Source organism: Bos mutus, chromosome 14, assembly GCF_027580195.1.
Source record: "Bos mutus isolate GX-2022 chromosome 14, NWIPB_WYAK_1.1, whole genome shotgun sequence".
In the NCBI taxonomy this organism is placed as follows: domain Eukaryota; kingdom Metazoa; phylum Chordata; class Mammalia; order Artiodactyla; family Bovidae; genus Bos; species Bos mutus.
The window spans coordinates 65449516-65476709 of record NC_091630.1 but is presented as its reverse complement, the minus strand read 5'-3'; the positions used below and the strand labels follow the sequence as shown (position 1 = coordinate 65476709).

The window sequence follows — 27194 nt, the reverse complement described above, 5'->3', positions numbered from 1 at the left end:
TTATACCAGAACCAATGTTAACTTCCAAAGTAAGCTATGTTATTCTAAAAACCTTACACTTCTTACCTGGGAAGTTACATCATGATTTATGAAGTGTTGCAGGAGTTCCTTGTCATGAAATGCCAAAACATTTTCTATCATACTAAGAATATTGATAGGAGGATTAGGAAAATACTCAAACCAGTGTTGACACCAATTGACTATGAAGAAAAAAATTGAAAATTTATCTTTACCTTTCTGTATCATTACAGGGCTTTGCAGTTCTTAACTGTATCCACTTTTATGTCCTCATATGCCCATTAATAAAGAAAACACGACTAAGTTCTAGAACAATACTTTACACCTACATCAGAGCCAGTCGATGAGAAAGTGTCAATTAAACAAACAAACCTTCCCGAAGTATTCTTGACGGTAGCTACAAGGCTCTGGTTCCTGCTCACTTGCGTGCGACCTGTATTTAGATTTCCCCTGGTTAACAAAATGACCCTCCTAAAAGAGGTCCCTATTTAAGCCTTTGATACACGTGATCAATGTTAAATGGCAATCTCAAACTGACTAAAATTCATACCTAATTAAGAGTCCCATTTCTAGAAGACTGTTCTGTAGCCATGGTAACAGGTAACCACCACAGTCTGGTTTTAAATCTAATTGATCAACAACTTATTTCAGTAAACGTGACTTTGAAAACCAACCGATCAGTGACAGCAGCAGCAGTAAGTATCCTCTGAAAGTCAGCCAGGAGAAAGCAGAATTGACTCTGCTGAAGAGGCTTCTAAGGCTGACTTTTTAACTCACTCTCACTTAATAACCAGCACAACCCCCAAAACAGTCTTTTCCCAAAAAAGTTCAGTAAGATGATCATTTTTGCTCAGTGAACCTATGTCTAACCACCTCAGCTCTATGTAATTATTAAATTCTGATTTTCTATTTTAAATACTGAGCTGTGGCTTCATGTTGTGCTAAGATCTTTCTCAAATTAGCAAGTGAAATGTCTGATCAGAATACCAGATTAATAGTTTATAAGGTCCTTCCAATTCTAGAATTCCATTATTTCATTTATTAAGGACTTAGATTTGAGTTAATAATTCAGTCATAAATAAAATCTTGCAAAGACTAAGCTTTAAAAGAAGCATTTCAGCTTCTTTAACTGCTGCTTTTTTGGGGGGCAGGGGGATTTTTCTTGTATTTTAACTACTGCTCTTAGTAAGTTAACTTTTAAAAGAAAAACCCCAGTTCAGCAACAGCTCCTTAGGTAAACACCTACAGTGTCCCAGACAGTGCTTGTTCCGGGAATTTTAAAACACCACGCACATACCCAAAGCCCTCTTATATCTAAGCTTCATCAATAGGACAGCTGTTTTCAATTAAGCAAGAGGGCATCCTGTTTTATATAGTGACTGTCTCTTCTCTTCTGCCGGGTGCCACCACACAGAAGCAGACCTAGAGACAGCACTGACCGAGAGCAGAAAAGAGACATGATCACTGCATGGAGGTCCTTCACTAAACCTGAAGCTTTTCCTCCTGGTTATAAGAGGAACCCTAAAGAGTGATCAAAACTGATCTTTATCAACATACTCCAAATTATACACAGAAGTAACTATATCCTTCACAAGTTCTTGGCCCCAACTAGACCGTAACCTGAAAGCCAAAGCTATGGCTTATCCCCAAACAGGGCTAACATTTAGTTGAAGCTCAGTTTACTGAATAAAACTAGTTTGAGACCCTTGATGAAAATCCCTAGCTACTCATGCTGTCGTGGATCTCCTAGATTTAGATTTCATGTTTAGAAGAGAAAAATCAATTTCCTTAGTATATAGTCATGTGTTAGCTACGTAACAAGATTTTACTGGAAGTAAAAAAAACACATAGTTGTGCATGCCTACCTAAATTAGATATGATCTTTCTTATGGTAAAATATAATTTGCCATTTTAACTATTTTAAGCGCACTGTTCAGTGATGTTAATTTTATTCACAATATTGTGCAACCATCACTATTTCCAAAATCCTTTCCTAAGAGCAATTCTGTACCTACTCAGTACTGACTTCTCATCTCCACTCCCCCGCCAGCCCCTGGTAACTTCTAATCTACTTTCTGTGCCTTTTTGAGAAATTCCACATATCTATCCTGTGTCTAGCTTATTTCACTAAGCATGCTTTCAAGGTCATCCATGTTGTATAGCATGTGTCAGAATGTCACTGTTTTTTAATAATATCCCGCTGTCTTTGAGACCGCATGGACTATTCAGTCCATTGAATTCTCCAGGCCAGAATACTGGAGTGGGTAGCCATTCCCTTCTCCAGGAGAATCTTCCCAACCCAGGGATCAAACTCAGGTTTCCTGCATTGCAGGAGGATTCTTTACCAGCTAAGCTACCAGGGAAGCTCGCATATATAGACATATGGTTTTTCCATTCATCCATTAATAGACACTTGGGTTGTACCTATCTTTTGGCTATTTAAGACTAATGCTGCCAGACATTCATATACAAGTATATATTTGAGTCTCTGTCTTCAGTTCTTGGGGGGATATCCCTGGGAGTACTATTGCGGGCTTATACAGAAATTGTATATGTAACTTTCTGAGGAACCGCCAAACTGTTTTCCAGTGACTGCATCATTTTACATTTCTATCAGCAAAGTATGAAGGGTTACAATTTTTCCATATCCATGCCAACACTTGTTATTTTCTTTTTCAAGACTACAGCCATCCTAGGAGGTGTGAAGTGGTGTCTTGCGTGGTTTTGATTTGCATTTTTCTAATGACTAATGATCCTGAGCATCTTTTCATGGGCTCACTAGCCACTGTACATCTTCTATGGAGAAATGTCTGTTCAAGTCCTTGTCCATTTTCAAACTGGATTGTCTGTCTTTTGTTACTGTTTGTTTTCCATTTAAAACTCTGTGTTATTCTCAGGGCAAACTAGTACAACCTCTTTGCAGAATCAATTAGAATATTCATATTTTATAATACCATCCTGGGGCTCCACCCAAAAGAAATTATTATAAATTTATGAGCTTGAAGCTAGTCACAAAATTGTTATTTTTAATACACAAACATTAGAAACAACCTAAATGTCCAACAATAAAAGATTAAACTAGAACATGTACATTATGGAATATTACAATACAGGATAAAATGTCTAGAATGTTTACACAAATAAGAGAAGTGTATATAATGCATTAAATAGAAGTAGTATAATTGTAAAAATAACCCCCCTAAAAGTCTAACAGTTGGGGGATACATTTTATGGTATACCTATAAGAGGAAATACTATATATAGGCAAAAAATTATATTTTAGAAGATATTTAATGATTTGGGGGAAATGCTCTTATAAGAAATTCACAAATATATTATCAAGACTCTCTAAGGAAGAGGAATATTCATAACTTTTCTTTTGTAAATTTTCCTATATTTTCTCCAATGATCGGTAAAAATTTATTAAAGCAAATACAACATAATAAATGAAAAACTGTCAAGAGAAATACACTCAAATACTCACAAGATGTATGCTGGGATCTTTTAATTTCTACTTTTCAGAATTTTATTGTTATAGTTGAGTGCTTATCTCCTTTGTACAACAAAAATACATATAAAATTGGTTATTTTAAACCAGGCTTGGATTAACTTGGATCCAGTTTATTAACCATTCAGTTGACCTGATCTTATTTATATAAAAAAAATGACTCACTTTTTAGTGTATTAGTAGGTAATGGGGAAGCAGTAAACATATGGGAGTGCCAGCTATAGGTTCTGACTGCCTGGGTTCAAATTCTTATTCTACCATTAAACTAATCATGGAGCTCACGCTCTCTTCATCTACAAAAAGGAGATAATAATGAACAACACCTACCTCACAGGAGTCCTGTAAGAGTTGAGTGAGTTAATAAAGGCAACACTGAGAATGGTACCGGGTACACACAAAGTTCTCAGTGAAGGTACCAACCAAAGGATGAGGAGAACAGGGTAACGGTCACCAGCTGCCACATGGGGCATCGTGTGCTGACTGCTTCTCAACCCTACTGCACTCTTCTGAACAATAACTGATTTTCAGTTAGTGAAGCACCTGCTTCCTTCTTACTAACGAAATCTAGCCTGTAACAATATCATCTAAAATGCAACCATCTAAACTTTATTTAAGTAAAAAGGTTTATTATTGTGTTAATGTCCAAACTGTCCATGCTCTAGGTCTATCTCACACTAGAATTATTAAACATTGCAAAGATGAAAAGATATCAGGAAAAGGTACAAGTATCTATGCTTGGTTTCATTTTTCACTTACTTATAAGCGTAGCAACAACTTCAAAACAGATGAGCTGGTTGTTCTGGAACAGTTTTACAAATGGAAATGCCAGAAGTGGAAGATATGGTGTGTCACTAAAAATGGCAGACCAGTGAGCTAATGCAGAGAGGGTTCTGTGAATAAAATAAGGAAATAAAGACCAGAAAAGCTTGATAAATTTGACTAAATAATATATTCAGATTATAAAAAACGATACAGAAGATAAATTTGGTGAAACTTGGATTTGCTTGTTTTCCCACAATGAGACAGAGGATATAAACCTTTGGCAAGAATACCACAAAAGTGCTGTGCAGTGATACAGAGGGAAGCTTTTATTACTGGTAATTTTAAATTTGATTACTTGCTGAAGAAGGTGTCTGCTAAGTTTCTCTACTATAAATCACTGTTTTCCCCATTTGTAAGTAATAAGTACCCTGGGGGAGATACACACCACTGCAAATACTGAACATACCTCTGTAATACTCTGAGTAGCTTCCTGCTTTTGATGGGGTATTTCTTCTGAAGGTTGAGAAATGCCACATGAATGCCTTTATCTATAAGGTTACTAAATGCTGTTTGATTTTCAGGCAGCTGTAGCAGTGAGCGCCAAATGAACATTCTGAAATTAAAACATAGTTTTAACCAAGAAAAACTGGAAGGATAAGACTGATTTAACATGTAAGAATTTAAATTTTACCTGTATTTCGTTGGAAATTCACCATAGCCTTTTAATAAGATTTGTAAACGCTTTTTGTTTAATCCATCTGACAACTCATTCTATAAAGAGAAAAAAATAGTATCAATAAGTCCATTGTGGCTTTCTAACTTCAGAACACAATACACAGTAAAAAATATTTTGTATCATGGGACTCTCTCCATACACACAAAATCTTTCTCTCTCCTGAGTGTGTATATACACAGCACATAAAGTTTATGACCTATTATTTACCCTATTATAGGGTCTGACCAACTTTTTCTGTCAACAATCAGAGAGTAAATATTTTAGGTTTCAGGTCAAAAGGCAAGATCAAGGATATTACACAGACACTTATATAGATGCCTATATAATCATTTAAAATGCAACCATTTAATAATGTAAAAATCATTCTTGGCTGGACTTCCCTGATAGCTCAGCTGGTAAAGAATCCACCTGCAATGCAGGAGACTCCGGTTCGATTCCTAGATTGAGAAGATCTGCTGGAGAAGGGATAGGCTACCCACTCCAGTATTCTTGGGCTTCGCTTGTGGCTCAGCTGGTGAAGAATCTGTCTGTAATGCGGGAGACCTGGGCTCGAATCTCCTGGAGAAGGGAAAAGCTACCCACTCCAGTATTCTAGCCTAGAGAATTTCATAGACTGTGTAGTCCATGGGGTTGCAGAGAGTCGGACACGACTGAGAAACTTCCACTTCATCCTTAGCTTGAGCAGCCAGGGGTCCCAGCACTCAAGCTAAGGACCCCTTAGCTTGGGTCCATGGGCTGCCATTTGTTAATCCCTGTAGCATGGACAATCCATTCTAATATCTTCCTCCTTCTCTTGCTCTCTTTTTTTTCACTTTTATTTTTAATTCAATTTTTATCTTAATGGGAAAATATTTTGTAGATTTAAGAATCATAAACCCATATGTATAGAGTATCTCGTTTAAGCTTAACCATACAAAGCACAAGAGACCATCTGGCTTCCTTTCTTTGAGGAAATGGAAAGGTCAGTAGAAGCTCCCCAACTTGCTCAAGGTCACAGATCTGTTAAGTGTTGGTTCAAGACTCAAAGCCAGATTTTCTGACTTAGTTCAGTGCATTTTTTACCGTAAGAAACAGGTAATCCAGTGTAAGAGGGAGATGAGGGACAGCCTGAGATAACAGTGAATGAAGAGTCCCCATTTGAGAGCCACGGACCAGACGTCGAGGGCAAGTAGCCCAGACTGGAGCAACATGATCCATGAAAGAGACATGTTCACTGCTGTCATCACCAAGAGACCTGCTGCCATTGAAGCCTCTTTAAACAAAGGACAGATGCCCAGATGAACTGGCCTGAGTTTCATCCTCTCGTCTCAACCATGAGCGGATGAAGTCCCTACTTCCTTTCTGTGTCCTGAAGCCATGATTAGCTGAGCACATGCATTTCACCCATAGAAAGGACCTACTTTGACCCATCATTTAGAGCTGGCTAAGGGTTTCCAAGGTGGTGCTAGTGGTAAAGAACCTGCCTGTTAATGCAGGAGACGTAAGAAACTTGGGTTCGGTCTCTGGGTCAGGAAGATCCCCTGGAGGAGAAGATAGCAACTCACTTCAGTATTCTTGTCTGGAGAATCCCATGGACAGAGAAGCCTGGCGGGCTACAGTCCAGAGGCGGACACGACTGAAGTGACTTAGCGCACACACACGGGATTTTAGAAGCCACCTGTTCTCTGACACATTTCTGCGGGCCTTCCACCTGTAATCCAGACCGAGTGTGGCCAGATGCCCTGATTGTGCATCACTTTTATTTCCCAGAAGTCAGTCATGACCAGGCCCACTCGTTTTCCCAGGAAATGCTCCTGTAAACTTCCAGGAAAGCTCAAGCCAGACTATGTCTCAGGTATACCATTCAGCTCCTTTTCTCACTAGCGCATTCAACTCATAGGGTCAATATTCCCCATTCTTTACACAGCTAGCTTTGTGCCTGCTACTTAAACTAGGCAATATTTTGTTTAGGGCTACATTGTAGAAGTGATAAAACTATAAAGAAAACCAAGGATATAATTAATGCAGAAGTGGGGACAATGGTTACATCTGTGGGACAGGGAGAAAAATGTGATTGGGGACAAGCACACAGGGGACTCCAAAGCTATTGATAACACTCTATCTCTTAATGTGGATATGACTAGGTCCAGAAGAGATTTCATGTGGCAGGTCTGAGACTGCTACCCTTAAAAAGGCCTACAGGTTGGCCCTTGTCTGGTGTCCACATACCTGGGTTTTCAGGAAGTTTCCACCCTCCTCAGAGCCAGTGGGAGCAGCTCACTGTGCCTAACCCGTACAGCGTGGTTTAAGCTTTCTGTGCGGGTCCTCGTGTGGAGTTTTGCAATGTACCACACAGGGGGTGCCTATAACCAGCTTCCAGTAAAAACCCTGAGCACTGAGTTTCTACTGGATTTCCCTGGTAGACAACACTTTACACATTCCTCTTTTGATGCAAGCTTCACTTTTTAAAACTGCTTATACCAGAAAAGAGGCTGTCAAAATTAACGTGAAAAACACCAACAGTTGGTAAGAACATGAAGTGACTAGAAACCTCAAATACCTCATGGTGAGAATATGGATTGTTTAAATCAACCACCTGGGAAACTCTGACAGTATTTACTAAAGCTGAACATATGCAGAGCCCATAAGCCAGGAATTCCATCCCTAGGTTTATACCCAACAAGAGACACATCCTTATGTTCACCAAAGATGCACTAGAATGTTCACAGTAACACTGTTTCTAATAGCAAAAAAACACCTAGAAAACTACTCAGATGCCTACCAACAGCAGAATGGATAAAGCATGGGTTATTCATACCAGGGAATTCTATACAGGTATAGAATGGTTTATGACCACATGGATCTTTCAGATAAAAAGAAGCCAGACACAAAAGGGTACCAATTAAATGATCCAATGACCATAAGCACAAAAGGGGGAGAACTAATCTAAGGCGTTAAAAGTCAGGAGACAGTTATCCTTGGGGTAAAGGGCGGCGTGCCTGGAGGGGAGAAGTGCAGGGCCTTCGCGGCTGCTAGGAAAGGTCCCTTTCAATCTGGGTGCTGACAGCGCAGGTGTATTCAGTCTGTAAAAATGTACTGAGCTCTCCATCTATATGTATGTGACTGACTGATTTACTGTTAATAAAAAGTTTTAAAAGTTCCTGAAAATGCTAGCAGTTTCTCTATTGTTGATATTTTCTTTCAATTCCAGAAAAAAAAAAAAAAACCTTATAAAGAAGATAATAAAACTGACTGAAATAGGTAATTCTATTAGTAACTCAGTCTTTCCTATAGAGTTTTAAAAATAATACATAAGTACCCCTATCTTTTAAAAAGTGGCTCAGATGGTAAAGAATTGGCCTGCAATGTGGGAGAACTGGGTTCAATCCCTGGATTGGGAAGATTCCCCTGGAGGAGGGCATGGCAACCCACTCCAGTATTCTGGCCTCGAGAATCCCCATGGACAGAGGAGCCTGGCAGGTTACAGTCCATGGGGTCGCAGAGTTGGACATGACTGAGTGACTAAGCACACAGATAACCAAATATATAGTTCTTGTAGCTTGCTTTTTATATTTAACATACTACAATCATTTCCCTTTCCTCTTAAATATTCTTAGATTTCTACTATAAAGCTCTACCATAATTTATATTGATTAGTTACCTAAAGGCGGACATTTTGGTTGCTTCTAAGTTTTTCTTGAATAAATCACACACACACAAATTCTGAAGAACAATTTGGCTACTATGAAAATTTTTATGCACACGCTCTTACTTAAAAATTCTTCTACAGACATGTTTGTGCAAATGTTCAAAGAATAGCCACTGCATCACAGAATGTATTAACAGAAGACTAATATTACAACCTAAACGCCAGTGAGCAGAGTTCTAGTGAGATAAATTAATGTATCTCCATCAATGCAATACTATGCAAATATTTTTAACTGCTGTAGCACTACCTGCACTAACAGTCAATCTGTTAAATGATAAGAGCAAGTTATAAAACAGTAATATAGTGTGACTCCATTTATTAAAAAAAATTAAAGGTAACAGACACAGATATATATGTATATATTTATACACAGAAAATTTCTGAGAGATGAACAATTATTAACGATGATCACCTCTGGGGAGTGCAATGAAGAGTGGGCTAGGGCACAGGGAGAAAGAAAAGTGTACTTTTGGGTTTTGTCCCTTTACAGCCTTCAGTGACAGGTAACTGTTAATCCAAGAGACAAATGTAGTTTTAATTTTTCTAGGAACCATGTTAAAAAAGTCACAAGCAGCAGGTAAAAATTAATCATTTAACCCAATGTAATAAAAATATTATCATTTGAAAATACAATCAGCATAGTATTATTAATTAATATGATGCTTTTCCTTTTTAGGGGTAGGAAATTAAGTACAAACTACTATATATAATAAGCTTGTTACATACATAATAGTATAGATATATAACAAGATATACAGCACAGAGAATATAGCTAATATTTTACAATAGCTTTAAATGGAGTATAAGCTATAAAAATACTGAATCACTATTTTGTACTAATATAAAACTGTAAATGAGCTACACTTCAATTTTTAAAATATTTTACTTGTGCTCATAATAAAATTTCAGTGTCTGATGTGTACTTCACACATACACCACATTTCACATCAGTCCAGCCACTTGTGACTAGTGGCTACCATATTGGACAGTGAAATTCTATACTGTTTGACTTAAAAAAACAGTATGCATTAATTTTATATTAAAAAGGCTTTTAAATTTTATATTAAGTTTTAAAAAGCATGTTATAATTTCAGTTACAACTTGCTGCTTTTCTAAAATTTTCCTTTTAATTCTTGAGAGAAGGAAGAACGATAATGGACTAGGAATCATGAGACCTGTTTACAGCAGAGTCGTGACAAATGAAAAGTTTAATACAGTCTTACCTCTTTCTTTTCAAAACCACCAGTCAGGTCTTGTTTCAATATTCTGGTCTGTATTTTGCTTTCCCTTGACCTCGCTGGCCGCTGTACTCTTCCTGATGTCACTTTCACCTTAAGATCACCAGAATTCCCTTTCTTCTTAGGCAAATCCTCAATCACTTTCACTAAAGGAGGAGGTGGCTAAAAGGGAGGAAAAAAAATCCAGTGGCTATCTTTAGAAAATAGACCTGCAAACACAGTATTTAAAAATTTTATTTTTAGAAAGAGAAATTAAGGAAACAATTCCATTCACCATTGCAACAGAAAGAATAAAATACTTAGGAATATATCTACCAAAAGAAACTAAAGACCTATATATAGAAAACTATAAAACACTGGTGAAAGAAATCAAAGAGGACACTAATAGATGGGGAAATATACCATGTTCATGGATTGGAAGAATCAATATAGTGAAAATGAGTATACTACCCAAAGCAATTTATAGATCCTCAATGGTGAAAAATTGAAAGCATTTCCTCTAAAGTCAGGAACAAGACAAGGGTGCCCACTTTCACCACTACTATTCAACATAGTTTTGGAAGTTTTGGCCACAGCAATCAGAGCAGAAAAAGAAATAAAAGGAATCCAGATTGGAAAAGAAGTAAAACTCTCACTGTTTGCAGATGACATGATCCTCTACATAGAAAACCCTAAAGACTCCACCAGAAAATTACTAGAACTAATCAATGATTATAGTAAAGTTGCAGGATATAAAATCAACACACAGAAATCCCTTGCATTCCTATACACTAATAATGAGAAAATAGAGAAATTAAGGAAACAATTCCATTCACCATTGCAACAGAAAGAATAAAATACTTAGGAATATATCTACCTAAAGAAACTAAAGACCTATATATAGAAAACTATAAAACACTGGTAAAAATTTTATTTTGGTCAACTTAATACTGTGCCTTGATACAAAAAGTATAAATAAAGTGTCCAAGAATGTTTCCTTGCTGAGTAATGAGTTAAAGCAAATTTCCGCCAAATTCCTTTGAGGAACACAATAAAGATCTTGATTAACAAAGATAAATAGAATTGAATGATTCCTGGAAAGCTGGCCTTAAGTCATACAGCATCAATCCATCTTTTATGCCTGCACAATAAAAGTTCGTAGTACAGTAGTAACCTGCAGCCCATGGCCCTCTAAAAGGCTGGCAGAAGCACCCTAGTATTCTTTGGGCTCCAGTGGAATTTCTTTTGAGGGAAACTGTCACATGACTTTCCCCTGACAGCCAACACCCCTGCCTCTGTCCTCGGTTACATTTTCTAACTTACATGGAGATGGCTCAGTCCCTCAACTGCATCGACAGCTTCAGAGGCTGTGCGCAGACAGCACGGCCTAGACGCCAAACCCTCATTTTGATGGGGCTTGTCAAATAGGAAGATAAGCCTCCAACAACTTCAACTTACTTGACTAAGACAGTTCCTTTATGAATAACACTTTCTTTGAAATAAAACGATCATCCTTGTTCAAAGGAAATGAGCAGGTAAAGTACCTCTGGCTTTCTGAGTTCCAAACATGATTCAAGTACGCTGACTTTCACAGGGTGTTTAAATGTTTGAGACCATTATGGCCGAGTGTTTCCTTAGTAATTAGCCCAGACCCAGATCAAAGACAGACGGATTTGTGTTTTTTAAATAATTTTTTCTTGAAGTCAAAGTGGTAATGCCTCTTATATGAGAACTCAAGGAAAACCCCAAAAGTCCAAATGAATAAACATATTTTCAATTATATCCATTACCTTGAATCAAGCTGTCATGAAAGCCAGAACACTGTGCTTCCATGATGACATACAATGGAAATAAATCACCATTCTGGGAAAGCTCTTTGACGCAGAAACCAAACTTTTTTGACCTCCTCCTCCCTCACCCGCAAAAGAAATAAGTAGAACAAGGCAAACATTCTGACTCTTTCTAAATAAGACTATAAATAGACTATGAGGTTTCAAATAAAACTTTTTCTCATGTTGCCTTCAAAGGTTCAGGACTTCTGCTTTTGGAGGAATAGCAGTTGTTCACTTAGTTGCTAACTTGTGTTTGACTCTTTTTATGAGCCCATGGGCTGTAGCCCACCAGGCTCCTATGTTCATGGGATTTTTCTGACAATAATAATGGAGTGGGTTGCCATTTCTTTCTCCAGGAGATCTTCACGAACCAGAAATCAAACCCATGTCTCCTGCATTGGGAGGTGGATTCTCTACCATTGAGCCACCTGGGAAGCCCTTGTTTTTGAAATTTGCACCTATTACAGGAGACCCTCAGAGAAGGCAATGGCAACCCACTCCAGTACTCTTGCCTGGAAAACCCCATGGATGGAGGGGCCTGGTGGGCTGCAGTCCATGGGGTCGCTAGGAGTCGGACACGACTGAAGCGACTTAGCAGCAGCAGCAGCAGCACAGGAGCCCCTACTGTCAACTGCAGTATGTATGATATGTAACATTATGACGTGTCTAAGAGTAGGTAATGCAATGATATATACGGCACTGCTACTGTACTTTTGTTTTACAATTATTATGAAAACTATTTAAAGTTTTAACTGTATCAGTAAGGGGTTTTTTAAATAGTGGTTTTCTGGGATACATTATTATTCACATCTGAAAGAATATAAGAATAATGCAAAATATAGTAGCAATAGCTCTGACTAAAGAAAAAGTACAGCAACTACTTACTCTGATTCAATTCTTTGTCTATGAAATATAATTAATAGTAGTCTGACTTCTGAATACTATCCATCTTTAATATCCTTGAACTATCTTCCAACCTCAGTCTATTCTTCTAAATCATTATTAAAATACTAATTCTAGTGCCACAGTTTTCATAGATCTTGCATAAAAGAATCTCCCAAAAGTTGGAGCCTGAGATATGACCTGAATTGCCACACCTCAGGAGTGTTGAAACTTCAGCACAGAAATAGGAATTAGCTTACTTATTATCAGCAGAATACCAGAAATTCTTCAATGGCAAGAAAATAGGACTTGAAGGAATGGGACATGGTTAATAAGTTTTGTATAAACCTGGGCATTTTGTAAGCCTGGAATAGCCATAGAGACACCAGTGGTGGTGGTTAATATGTCAAAAAAAATCCTACTTCTGTTATAAGCTAGCGTTTCATCAATTTGATCTCAATTTGCTTAACAAATAACAGAGAGGAAGCCAATGACATGCTTATCTTGGTTTTTCTCAGAACTCTCTTTCTGTTAATAACATTTATCTAGCTCTTGTATCGGAGAAGGCAATGGCACCCCACTCCAGTACTCTTGCCTGGAAAATCCCATGGATGGAGGAGCCTGGAAGGCTGCAGTCCATGGGGTCGCCGAGGGTCGAACACGACTGAGCGACTTCACTTTCACTTTTCACTTTCATGTACTGGAGAAGGAAATGGCAACCCACTCCAGTGTTCTTGCCTGGAGAACCTCAGGGACGGCGGAGCCTGGTGGGCTGCCTTCTAGGGGGTCGCACAGAGTCGGACACAACTGAAGCGACTTAGCAGCAGCAGCAGGCTAACAATTCTCATTAAGAGCAAATAATATTAAAATTGTTTAAGTCTGCAAGAATAGTAGAGTATAATTCCATATGTTTAAAGAAAATGTATTCACATATGCACACGACACATACACACAATTCTCATTATCCGCGGTAGTTATGTTCTACAGAGTTGACACAACACTGAGTTACTGAAAACTGAATTTCACCAGCAGACAGATTCACAGATAGAACCTGTGAATATGAAGGTTGACTGTCTACATTTACACACATAGAAAAAAATACTTGGTAGGCATACATTTCAAAATCATCTGAGAATGGTTAGACTTATTGAATTATTTGCTTATCTGTATCTCTTCCTTTTTCTCTGTAATAAGAACTTCTTACTGATGAACTCATTTGTAGGGCAACAGAGACTCAGACATAGAGAACAGGCTTGTGGACACAACGGGGAAAGGAGAGGGTGGGACAAATTGAGACAACAGCATTGAAACATGTGCACTACCACATGTAAAACAGCCAGTGCGAATTTACTTTATGACACCAACACCGGGAGCTCAACCCTGAGCTCTGTGGCGTCCTAGAGGGGTGGCACGGGGCGGGAGGTGGGAGGGCCAGTCAAGAGGGAGGGGACACAGGTGTATCTACGGCTGATTCACGTTGATATACGGCAGAAACCAACACAACACTGAAGAGGAATTATCTTCCAATTAAAAACAAATAATTTCTTTCTTAAAAATATTCCCCTCCCCACCCCAGAAAAGAGAAGGAAACAATCTAAAGTAAAACTTGCTTTGTTATTTGATGCAACAAGCCGGAGAAATTCTACATTACTGTAAGAGAAGTGGGAAGTATATTTCAGATGAAATGTGCAGGGTAACAACAGATGTAGAAATGCACACGGTGTCTAAAAGGGACAGTAAGAGAAGCAGAAAGTACAGGGAAACACGCCAGGTGGAGAAGACAAGAACAGAGAAGACTGAGAGGCAGGCAGAAGAGTGGATTTAATGCAAGAGGCAAAGGAAAAGAGGCCACAAGAACAGCATTATTTTAGATGATGAAAGTCTTATTTTAGAAAAATGGAATGTGGAAGATGATTGATGAGGAGGAGCAGGCACCGAGGGCTCTGAGTTTAGGTATATTTATCAAGATTACTATTATTCGAGAGCAGTCAGTGAGCACCAATACAAGGATGGCCGAGATGGCGAACAGGTGGCCCACGTATAGACATTTCAGATTCAAGGATTTCATGACTTAGTACTGACTCAATTCGGGAAACAGAGGAATAGATACAGTCATAGGTGCTCTAAGGTATCTAGACTGCAAGAGGGGAAGAAAGAGAAAAAAATGAACAGACTGGGATTGCGGACTTTTTGCAGGAAACCGATCAGAGGGGTACCTCGAGTGGGACAGGGACAACAAACAGAGGCCTTTGACAAAGGCAGCAGTGTAAGAATGGAGCATAGGTGAGCAAAGTCTGGAGATGTGGCTTTGGGAGTAAGAGCGAAAAAACACATCCAGAAAAAGGGATAATGGTGCGAGGAAGTTACAAAATTGTAACAGAGCTTTTACTTTTGATGATACAACATTTAAATCTTAAAAGAAAAAAGGGAAGTTTACTTGATAACATACCTTATTTATTTCTTTCGTTAAAGTCTGAACTGAGTATATGTTCAGACTGCCATTTTCCATAATAGATGCAATGTACCGTCCATGTGGGCTAATTACTGATGAGCTAATTCCATCATCAAGGCTCCCAATTTCAAAGAGAAGTTTACAAGTCTGTATATTAATAAATCTCATAATACCATCCTGACTTAGCACTCCAAGAACCTAAGAGTAGAGAGAAACAACATGTGAGTTCCTAAAACACATTTAAACTTCAAGTCTCAGATGTTAACTTGACTTATTATGGTGATCATTTTACAATATATACATACAAATACTAAGTCATCATGTTACACACCTGAAACTAACATGAAAGTGAAAGTGAAGGTGCTCAGTCCTGTCTGACTCTTTGTGACCCCGTGGACTATACAGCCCATGGAATTCTCCAGGCCAGAATACTCGAGTGCGTAGCCTTTCCCTTCTCCAGGGGAATCTTCCTGACCCAGAGATCGAACCCAGGTTTCCTACATTGCAGGCGGATTCTTTACCAGCTGAGCCACAAGGGAAGCCCACGAATATTGGAGGGGGTAGCTTATCCCTTCTCCAGTGGATCTTCCCAAGCCAGGAATTGAACCAGGGTCTTCCTGCATTGCAGGCAGATTCTTTACCAACTGAGCTATGAGGGAAGCCCCGAAACTAACATGTTCTATGTCAATTACACCTCAATTTTAAAAAGTCAAACACACTTACATATGTGTGTATTTACATATGTTCTCTCTTGGGGGGCATGCAGTGGTGGGGTGGAGGACAATCAGAGGAGACCATACTCGCAGAGAGCCACGATGTTTATTTAAAATCCCTGATCACGGCTCACGCAGATTTGCCCAGTTCAGGTCCAGGTAAGCCTGGCCCTAACCAGAACCAGTAAGGAGCCTATCCTAGGAGACTACAGAAGGGCCACCTGAGCCTCTTCCCTTCCCACCCAGGCAGGCCTATCTCTACCAACCCCTCCAGGGGAAGGAGAGAGGAGTACAGTTCTCCACTTTGACTCCACACTGGCTGGCAGAAGCGGGAAGGCTGGAGGGCTTCTTTCCCTTCTCCATCCTCAGCTTGAGCAGAGCTGACAGCTGTCCTGCTGCCCCACACAAACCTGTGACCTCGCTGTTGTAACCAGCATTTGGGTTGTGGAGGGAGAAAGTCTGTGAGCTGCAAAAAAGGACAGTGTTGGGGTGGGGGGAAGTCCAAAGGAAGCTAGTCATTTAAGGGGGAAAAAACAGCTGTAACTCATACAACTTGAAAAATTAAAAACACGTACTAAGAAAGCTTAAATGCATAAAACAATAAACTCCTCTGCTGCTTCCTCTACAGGCTCTTTCCCCGGGGCCAGGGGCTGGCAGGCAGCGTCACCAGGTGATTCTGTGAAGCCCTGACATCCCTTGTCATGTGAAAGCCTACAGTTTGGAGGTAGCTGGAGGCAATTTGAAGGTGACAATCTAAAAAGCATGCTTTTCTGTTGGTCACATGGAAGGAATCCCCGCATTCAGTTGACGGCACTTCTCTGGAAGGCAAGGTCTATCCAAACTACAGATGCACATAATGCTGGTGCCACTACTTAACTCTGGGATTTTATTTTTCCCTGCAGACAGGATGTGTGAGGTGACATGTGCAAAAGTGATGCAGTGCAGTATTATTTGTGCTAGAAGAGAACTAAAAACAGGTTGAGTGCCCAATAATAAAGGACTGGTTAAAACAATTTATACAGCTGTAAAAAAGAATGAAGTTTTGTACTGATATAGGATAATCTTCAAGGTAAACTAAGTAAAGAAAAAAATGCAAAATGGGAAAAATATATAACAGCAGTGGTTTTGGAGAGTGAGTAACTGGGCAAATGAGAGAGAAAAGTAAGAGTTCACTTTATGCCTATTTTTTTTAGTGTTTTCAACCATGTGAAAGCATTATCTACTCAGAAAACTTAAAATAGATATGATAAATACACACACACACACACACACAAAATTTGTTAATGGCAAGACCCAAGATAATTTAAAATAAAGAAGTTAAGGTTCAATTGCCCAACTATTAAACTATTAAAAAGAAAAAGGGTGTATGGAAGGGAAGCACTTTGTAAACTAAGGCTAAATAGAAATAAAACATGTTTCATAGGCTCGAGGCAACCTGTTATGGTAGATAAAACACAGCACAACAAAAAGGCAAGGAAATTTCCGTTCTAGTCCTACTTTTAATCCTTGTAACAGCAGTGTTGACAAGTCACTTAGTTTCATGTCACAGTCTGTGAAACATTTCCTGCCTATGCTCAAAGAATTCTTTAAGGATCAAATAAAAAAAATACCACACTTCATCACCCTGTAAACCGGAGTAAGACATAAAGTATACAGATTTTAGGGAAAAGGGTAAATTATCATTAACATATAGAAACTAAGATGTTTTCCATTCTTTCAGTTTTAGACTCTTAACAAGTTAGAGTCAGACACTACTGAGCGACTGAACTGAACTGAACAAGTTTTTGGCAATTTCAAATCCTTGAAACAATCAGGCTGCCATAAGTTAAATGAGAGCATACAGTGCAGAAATTGATATGATTTTTCCAAAAAAGTACCACATTACTAACCTTTATGTTACTAACCTGATTAGAACCAGCATCAAAACTATCAGGAAGAAATTCGAGATGGCGAATGGCACGAACTTTGGTGGGCATCTGGATAATTCTAAATAGCTGTTTAGCTTCCAAGCACCACAAATGAATGTGATTTGATTTGCCTCCCGCAGCCAGGATTCGGCCATCCCTGCAGAACAGACAGGTAAAAAAGACTGGATTAATTATTTATGGCAGCACTATCCAACTTGATCCAGTATCATGATGGAAATGTTCTCACCTACGCTGTCCAAAAATGTCACTACTGGACTTCCCTGGTGGTACAGTGGATAAGAATCTGATGCAGAGGCCACAGGTTCCATCCCTGATTGCAGAAGATTCCACGTGCTGTGGGCCACTAAGCCCACGCACCACAGCTACTGAGCCCTCGCTCTAGAGCCTGAGAGCCACACCCGCTGGGTCCACGTGTCACAACAAGAGAAGCCACCACAGTGAGAAGCTTGCGCACTGCAAGGGAGAGCAGCCCCCACTCACCACAACTAGAGAAAGCCTGCGCCCAGCAGAGAAGACCAAACGCAGCCAAAAATAAACAAACAAAAACCCAAACAGCAAGAACCAAAATAGTCACGATTAGCCATGTGTGATTACCGAGAACTAAAATGTGGCTAGCACCTGAGGAAATTAATTCTTAATGTTTATTAATTTAAACAGGTGATGTTACAGAGCTGGGAAAGGAAGGAGATCTACTGCAAGAATGATGTGAATGGGCCAGTCACAGGGTGACCTGGAGGAAGAATTCCATGCTTGTCAGTATTGCTGATTGGCCAATACAAAAATGTTGAGACAGGAATAAGGTTAGTATATAAGGAAGAATGAGAAGCAATATTCAAGTGTGGCTGAACACTTAAATTAGATGGGGAAGGAAATAAGATGACAAAAGGGAGGGAAGCCAAGACCAGAGGACAAAAGACCTCAGGGGATATGGCGGGGAGTTGGACTTTCCTAAGAGCAATGTAAAGCCTTTCAAGGGAGTTGGACAGGGGAATGATTTAATGATTTAAGAAGACCACTCTAGCTGCTTTGCAGAGACTGAGTTTAGGAAATGAGATTAAAAATACACAAAGTAAGAAAGCTATTATATTGCAGTAGCCTGTAAAAGGGCTTCCCTGGTAGCTCAGTGATCAAGAATCTGCCTGCAAAGACACAGGAGACATGGGTTCAATCCCTGGGTCAGGAAGATCCCCTGGAGAAGGGAATGGCAACACTACAATATTCTTGCCTGGAGAATCCCATGGGTAGAGGAGCCTGGCGGGCTCCAGTCCACGGCATTGCAAAGAGTCAGACATGACTGAGCAACTAACACACACACATCATAGACAAAGGGTTGTATCAAGAGGGTTCAGAGTCGACCTGAAGATAATCTCACTGGTCAAAGATGAGAGAACCAGAGCATCACTAAGAATAATAATTTTAATGAGTCAAACCATGTCAACTATGCTTAAATCCATGAGTTTACAAAGATTAAAGACAGAAGACCTTCAATGGCCACCTCTGAATATGCCAATAAACAATCCATTATTTGGGGGGAAAAGGGTTTTTTTTTTAAGATGAAGAAATCAAGCATTTTATCCTGCTTTTCCTTTACTAACTGTACAGGAAAGTAACCAAAGAGTTGATGAGAGGAAGCTTCTTTCTCGAGAGGGTTCTGGTTAATAAAGGAGAAGGAAAGACAGAATAGTTCCATTTTGCTAACCTCCAATGCAACACAGGATATTTAGGTGATGATCACCAATGACCACTAACATCATAAGAAAGAGTTCTATGTCCCTCCAGATGAAAGTACACCAACCACCTACAATGTCTTCTTGCTCCCAAATCAAACCAGATCAGATCAAGCCTCCAACTTACAGGAAATATGACATAACCAGTTTATAGTAAATACAGATGAGAAAAGATCACATTAAATAGCATCACAGGGATGTAAAAAGCAGATCTAGAATATAGAAAACTACAGGACAAATGACCAGTTCTTTAACAAATTAACTGCAAAGATAATATAAAGAGAGTTATATCAACCAAGGCCATGTGTGAACCTTATTTTGTTCCTAACTTGAACAACCAACCACAAAAATGATTAATTAGACCAATCGTGAACTATGAATAATAATTATAGTATTATGAATTTGTAAAGGTGTAATATAGTACCACAGTTGTGTTTCAAAAAGGGTCCTATCCTTTAGGGATACATGCGGAAATATTTATGCATGAAATGATACACTTGGGCTTTGCTTTACGACGACATAGTACACAAGTAGCAGATAGTTAGCAGTGGTGAAGAATCTGCCTGCCAGTGCAGGAGACACAGGTTTGATCCCTGGGTTGGGACGATCCCCTGGAGGGGGAAATGGCAATCCACTCCAGTATTCTAACCAGGAAAACCCCACAGAGGAGACTGGCGGGCAGTTTACGGGATCGCAAAGAGTTGTACGTGACTAAACACAGGCAGAATTATAGACAAGATAGGAGTGGCTATTAGTTAATGCTTATTATAGCTAATGAGAATACCAGCCTTACGATTCCATATACTTTTTATATTTTTGTGTACAAGAAGTAAAAATCTTAATACCATATCTGAGATCATATCTTAGTTTAAAGGAAACTTTTGCTCGTATGACAATAAAATACTGAATGAAAATTTATAAAATTTCACTGGAAGTTAAATTTCTTAAAAATCCTCAGTGTCTCAAAGTGAACATTACCTGGTCACGGCAAACACTTTGTATAATATATTAGAGCTTTCAGGTGGAGCTGGCAATTGATATTTGCAAACAAGAGTATCACATTCCCAGGCGAAGATGGAATTATCTTTAAAACAGCTGAGGATGGTATTACTTAATGGTAGAAAGAAAACCTAAAAAGGGAGGAAAAAAAGTTATTGTTTATATAAGGATCATTTAACCCTCTTAAGTTTAAAATTTACAAGTAGTTAATTCTTTCTTAAAATTATTTTTTCTTAAACTGGAGAAAATACATTTACAATATATTCCAGGGGATAAAACTGATATTTTATAAACTATTATAAACCAAAAGAAAAGGTAAACTTCTTTAAACAAAAAATAGGTGACTAAAATGACAAGTTTATTCATAAAATACTAACAATTCTTAAATATTTAACCTTATAAAAGATTCAAATGAAAATAAGATACCATTTTATGTGTATCAAATTTACTTTAAAATAATGCACAAACTATACAAAACACAAACCATACATATACACAAAATGTACATAGTATATTTATACGTTATATACTAATATACAGTATTAAGTACTAACAACCAAGTGTTAAAAATATTAAATGTGGGTGAAACTATAGAAAAAGGAACTGTGATACACTCCTGCTGGTAGTAAAAACTGACTAAAGATACTGTATATATCTCAAGTCTTATATTTCTTCTGAATAATCAATCTGCTTCTAAGGGTTAATTCTTTGAGGGAAAAAACAGCAAAATGCTTTAAGATAAATATGTATAAATGTTTGCTAAGCATTTTTGCAAAAGTAAAAACTTGAAAACAAATACATGATGTTAGAGATTTTATATTTTATTAGGGATTCTCATATTTTATTAGAGATGCAATTTACTTAATGCACAATTGAGACTGAAAGGTGGAAAAGCTGAAAATGTCATTTTATTCTCATAATTTCTATTTCTCTATTACATAAGCAGTCAGCAATGCTTACTTCAATCATGTAACATTTTTATTAAAATTGACCAATATTTTCTCATAGGTTTCAATGGTCTCAAATAGACCTTTGTGTGCCATCTGTGTAAAACACAGAGAGGGAGGTAGAAAAGGAAGCAAAGAACATGAAAAAAATTCAATACCCTAAGGACAAGCATTCCTAGCTATCCCCTCAAAATAAATTCCTGCTAACAGTTACAGCTCTAGCTATTTATTCTTTTTTCCCTTTATTTTCCCCTCAATACAGCTTTGGTCTTCTATTTTATTCCTCTGAACCACAGAAGAATTATAATTTCTTTATACACTCGTCTGCCCACAGGAAATCTACCCTAAGACCCGATGCATGGAACCCCAAACACTGCGGACAAAACTGAGCAAGAGATGCAACACCCTTCGCAGCTGAAGATAGTCGGTTGGTTCTGAGCGGGCAGAAGTCCTGTCTGTCTTGCTAATTCTTGTGTGGTCAGTGGCAAGCACAATGACTAGAACTTAGTAAAGGTGCGCAACAGTTTTTTGTGAATAAATGAATGAACAAATCTTTTTCTTACTAGGTTGTATAGTATACGCATCTTCACCTTTAACAGTTTACGTCGAGTTCTAGGTATTTGTTCTTTGGTTCCACACAGATCAGCCTTCTTACCCGCATTAGAACTGACTCTAACACTATGTCTGAACACGTCTTCTTGTGTCTACTACTGTGTCTTTACAAGCTTTATTATTTTTATTTATTTTTTTTTTATTATTTTTAAAACATATGACTGTTTTTGTGTGGAAAGAGAGGGGCAGGGACTCATAGAGGAGGCAGAGCACCTTTAAGGATTTGTTACCTTTCATTCTGACATCTTCACAATTTTACTGGTGTCAGAGGGAGTGCTATTAATACATTCCTTGGGGATGAAGTGTTCAGCATCTCTAACACTGGTCTAGAGTGTCTCTGAGTATTCAGAATCTAGACGTAACCATCATCACAGTAGTGAGAGAGATGTCCAGAGAAAGAGAAGGATCAACACGGCATCTACCATGGCTTTCCCCAGTGTTACAAAAACAATGGGTCAATAAAGCATCCACATGAAATATGGCAGCCTTGCAACTAATTTGTATTATTGTCATCCAGCTATTGTATACTATAGCTACGCAATGCTTCTAACAGTTAAAAACATTACTATAAAAATTTTAGAGAATTGTAAATATATATATTTACATATATAATACATTATCTCTTTTTTGATAATAATGCTAAAAAACATACATACATGCATACAAAATGTACTATGGACCATACCAGTTAATTAGAACAATCTACTAAGGACCACAGCTGTAAGACTCTAAAAGATGCTAGCTCAACTACATCAGATGCCCAGGCCCTTGCCTGATCCAGCCTCTCCTCACTTTTGTCCTGGGCTCCCTTTATCAAAGACAATCTGGTAGGTCTTTTGCCAACAGTTCCATTTTATTAAGAAGATTTGTAATATGAAGAAAGTTCTTTCTGTAATGAATGCATTAAATGAATGCAATCTATAATGAATGCATTAAAACAGTTTCCAATCCGATGTCAAAAAAAGTGTCTTAAATTTTTTATTATAATTAGCAGTATTTTTCTAGAAAAGTAATAAAGTTTATTCCTACTGAGAGAAGCAAAAGCTTAAAAGTTAATGAGCATCAGCTGCTATTTTGAGGAATAGCTGTGATAGATTATTGCCTACATGATTATTCATTACTAGATTTGTAATTTTAATTGCCAGATTTTAATGATTATAAAATTGTTCCTAATGAATCATGTCATTATTTAGATAGTGTCATCTCCTGACAAACAAAAAATGCTTAGAAAAAACTTCAAGAGCACTAATAAAATATACTTTATGAAGGCTGGCTGCACCTTTTCCTTACAAAATATGAAAATCCTAGGCTTCCCAATTCACTTTTGAGAGGTATGTGAATTCTTTTCAAAGTTGAAAGAGTTCAGGATAGTAGTTAGAGAAAGTTAACAGTGAAATGTACAATTCAGCAAAAATTTACTGAGTGCCCATGTATATACAGACTAAGCTTCAGATCAGATCAGTCGCTCAGTCATGTCCGACGCTTTGCGACCCCATGAATTGCAGCACACCAGGCCTCCCTGTCCATCACCAACTCCCGGAGTTCACCCAGACTCACGTCCATTGAGTCAGTGATGCCATCCAGCTATCTCATCCTCTGTCGTCCCCTTCTCCTCCTGCCCCCAATCCCTCCCAGCATCAGGGTCTTTTCCAATGAGTCAACCCTTGGCATGAGGTGGCCAAAGTAATGGAGTTTCAGCTTTAGCATCATTCCTTCCAAAGAAATCCCAGGGCTGATCTCCTTTAGAATGGACTGGTTGGATCTCCTTGCAGTCCAAGGGACTCTCAAGAGTCTTCTCCAACATCACAGTTCAAAAGCATCAATTCCTCGGCGCTCAGCCTTCTTCACAGTCCAACTCTCACATCCATACATGACCACAGAAAAAACCATAGCCTTGACTAGACGAACATTTGTTGGCAAAGTAATGTCTCTGCTTTTGAATATGCTATCTAGGTTGGTCATAACTTTCCTTCCAAGGAGTAAGCGTCTTTTAATTTCATGGCTGCAGTCACCATCTACAGTGATTTTGGAGCCCAGAAAAATAAAGTCTGACACTGTTTCCACTGTTTCCCCATCTATTTCCCATGAAGTGGTGGGACCGGATGCCATGATCTTCATTTTCTGAATGTTGAGCTTTAAGCCAACTTTTTCACTCTCCACTTTCACTTTCATCAAGAGGCTTTTGAGTTCCTCTTCACTTTCTGCCATAAGGGTGGTGTCATCTGCATATCTGAGGTTACTGATATTTCTCCCGGCAATTTTGATTCCAGCTTGTGTTTCTTCCAGTCCAGCGTTTCTCATGATGTACTCTGCATAGAAGTTAAATAAACAGGGTGACAATATACAGCCTTGACGAACTCCTTTTCCTATCTGGAACCAGTCTGTTGTTCCATGTCCAGTTCTCACTGTTACTTCCTGACCTGCATACAAATTTCTCAAGAGGCAGATCAGGTGGTCTGGTATTCCCATCTCTTTCAGAATTTTCCACAGTTTATTGTGATCCACAGTCAAAGGCTTTGGCATAGTCAATAAAGCAGAAATAGATGTTTTTCTGAAACTCTCTTGCTTTTTCCATGATCCAGTGGATGTTGGCAATTTGATCTCTGGTTCCTCTGCCTTTTCTAAAACCAGCTTGAACATCAGGAAGTTCACGGTTCACATATTGCTGAAGCCTGGCTTGGAGAATTTTGAGCATTACTTTACTAGTGTGTGAGATGAGTGCAATTGTGCGGTAGTTTGAGCATTCTTTGGCATTGCCTTTCTTTGGGATTGGAATGAAAACTGACCTTTTCCAGTCCTGTGGCCACTGCTGAGTTTTCCAAATTTGCTAGCATATTGAGTGCAGCACTTTCACAGCATCATCTTCCAGGATTTGGAATAGCTCAACTGGAATTCCATCACCTCCACTAGCTTTGTTCGTAGTGATGCTTTCTAAGCCCACTTGACTTCACATTCCAGGATGTCTGGCTCTAGGTCAGTGATCACACCATTGTGATTATCTGGGTCGTGAAGATCTTTTTTGTACAGTTCTTCTGTGTATTCTTGCCATCTCTTCTTAATATCTTCTGCTTCTGTTAGGTCCATACCATTTCTGTCCTTTATCGATCTCATCTTTGCATGAAATATTCCTTTGGTATCTCTGATTTTCTTGAAGAGATCCCTAGTCTTTCCCATGCTGTTGTTTTCCTTTATTTCTCTGCATTGATCGCTGAAGAAGGCTGTCTTATCTCTTCTTGCTATTCTTTGGAACTCTGCATTCAGATGCTTATATCTTTCCTTTTGTCCTTTGCTTTTCGCTTCTCTTCTTTTCACAGCTATTTGTAAGGCCTCCCCAGACAGCCATTTTGCTTTTTTGCATTTCTTTTCCATGGGGATGGTCTTGATCCCTGTCTCCTGTACAATGTCACGAACCTCATTCCATAGTTCATCAGGCACTCTATCTATCGGATCTAGGCCCTTAAATCTATTTTTCACTTCCACTGTATAATCATAAGGGATTTGATTTAGGTCATACCTGAATGGTCTACTGGTTTTCCCTACTTTCTTCAATTTAAGTCTGAATTTGGCAATAAGGAGTTCATGGTCCGAGCCACAGTCATCTCCTGGTCTTGTTTTTGTTGACTGTATAGAGCTTCTCCATCTTTGGCTGCAAAGAATATAATCAATCTGATTTCGGTGTTGACCATCTGGTGATGTCCATGTATAGAGTCTTCGCTTGTGTTGTTGGAAGAGGGTGTTTGTTATGACCAGACTAAGCTTAGTGACACACTATTAAGTGTTCTCTGATGCCATCATCACAAAACCTTGTCTGATACATACTGAACCACAGTAATCAGAAATCTTAGGATTTATTCCAAAATCTCTAGCTAACAGAGCTAAATGTCCTACCTCCTAGTATCAACAAAAGAATTAAAATTTTCTAATTCAAAGAAATGTAATTGGTTCACCTGAGAGCATAATGGAGCCACTTCAGAGTAAACCAAGCTTCAACTCAGAACTGCACCTCTTTCATAAGCTATGTGACACTGGGCAAGTTACTTAATATTCCTGAAGTGCAGTTTCCCCAATTATAAAATGTGGATAGTTGTATCTACCTTTCAGGATTATTTAAGCTTAAAAATAACAAAACAAAGTGTTAAGTACATAATAAGGACTCAACAATTGGTATCTATTACTGCTGTTGTTTAGTTGTTAAGTTGTGTTGGACTCTTTGCAACCCAATGGACTGTAGCCTGCCAGGCTCCTCTGTCCAAGAGATTTTCCAGCCAAGAATACTGAAGTGGATTGCCATTTCTTCCTCCAGGGGATGTTCCTGACCCAGGGATTGAACCCAAGTCTCCTTGCGTCTCCTGCACTGCAGGTGGATTCTTTACCACTGAGCCACCTGTGGTATTGCTATCTATTACTATCAATTACCAGTACGGCTAGGTACAAAAATCAGTGGAAAGCAGATGGAGCAGTTAATTCTTTAAAAACATCTTGAAGTCAAACTCAAACTATTGACTGATAGTTTCTAATCCGAAACCTTTAGGGAAGATGTGTTCCAGAATTCAGAACTACTTATGATCTGAGAAAGGGATCAAACCTGGGTCTTCCACATTGCGAGCAGATTCTTTACCATCTGAGCCACCAGGGAAGCCCAATACAATGCATATTCTGTAACATTATGTAGAACTCTCAGTGACTTAGAGCGACACCCCATACTCAAATATATTAATATTTCAGCCTCAGGTCAACTTAGTTCAGATTTTGCTGCCAGATGAATTCCAATCAGATTCTGCCACCAAATGAGTTATTAAAAAACATCTGGGTTTTTGAGTTGCTAATAAGGGATTATGCATCTACTTAATATAGTTCAAAAGAAAAAGAATACAGTTACCTTATAGCTTTTTAGAAGATACCTAATTGCACTGAAATAATCCTATAAAGCTGGATAACAGATAACAAAAATAACAGCAATATAGAAACAGCAGCAGCTACAGCTAACTAAGCACTTATTATGCACAAGCTTCGTGCTAAGCGCTTTGCACAGATTATCATTTTCAATCCTGAAACCAACCCTGAGGTAAGCACGATTATTATTTCCATCTTACACACAAGGTGAATAGCTTGTCAAAAATGATTCATGTGAATCTACTCAAGACTTTAGACTTAAATTCAAGTTTCCAAGAAA

The 27194-nt window shown here is 38.6% G+C and overlaps 1 protein-coding gene across 6 annotated transcripts in view; it reads right to left on the bottom strand.

The window, feature by feature from the left end:
- TBC1D31 (TBC1 domain family member 31) overlaps positions 1-27194 on the bottom strand; it is a 66722-nt gene that overhangs the window by 22117 nt on the left and 17411 nt on the right. For all 6 annotated transcript variants that reach the window (XM_070382428.1, XM_005891974.2, XM_070382429.1 and 3 more), the window contains 8 exons: positions 20442-20593; positions 17713-17872; positions 15093-15293; positions 9936-10112; positions 4980-5059; positions 4755-4901; positions 4283-4416; positions 67-200 (listed from right to left, as the gene is read on the bottom strand). In XM_070382428.1, the coding sequence (XP_070238529.1) occupies positions 67-200; positions 4283-4416; positions 4755-4901; positions 4980-5059; positions 9936-10112; positions 15093-15293; positions 17713-17872; positions 20442-20593 (1185 nt within the window). The remainder of the gene's footprint in view (positions 1-66; positions 201-4282; positions 4417-4754; positions 4902-4979; positions 5060-9935; positions 10113-15092; positions 15294-17712; positions 17873-20441; positions 20594-27194) is intronic.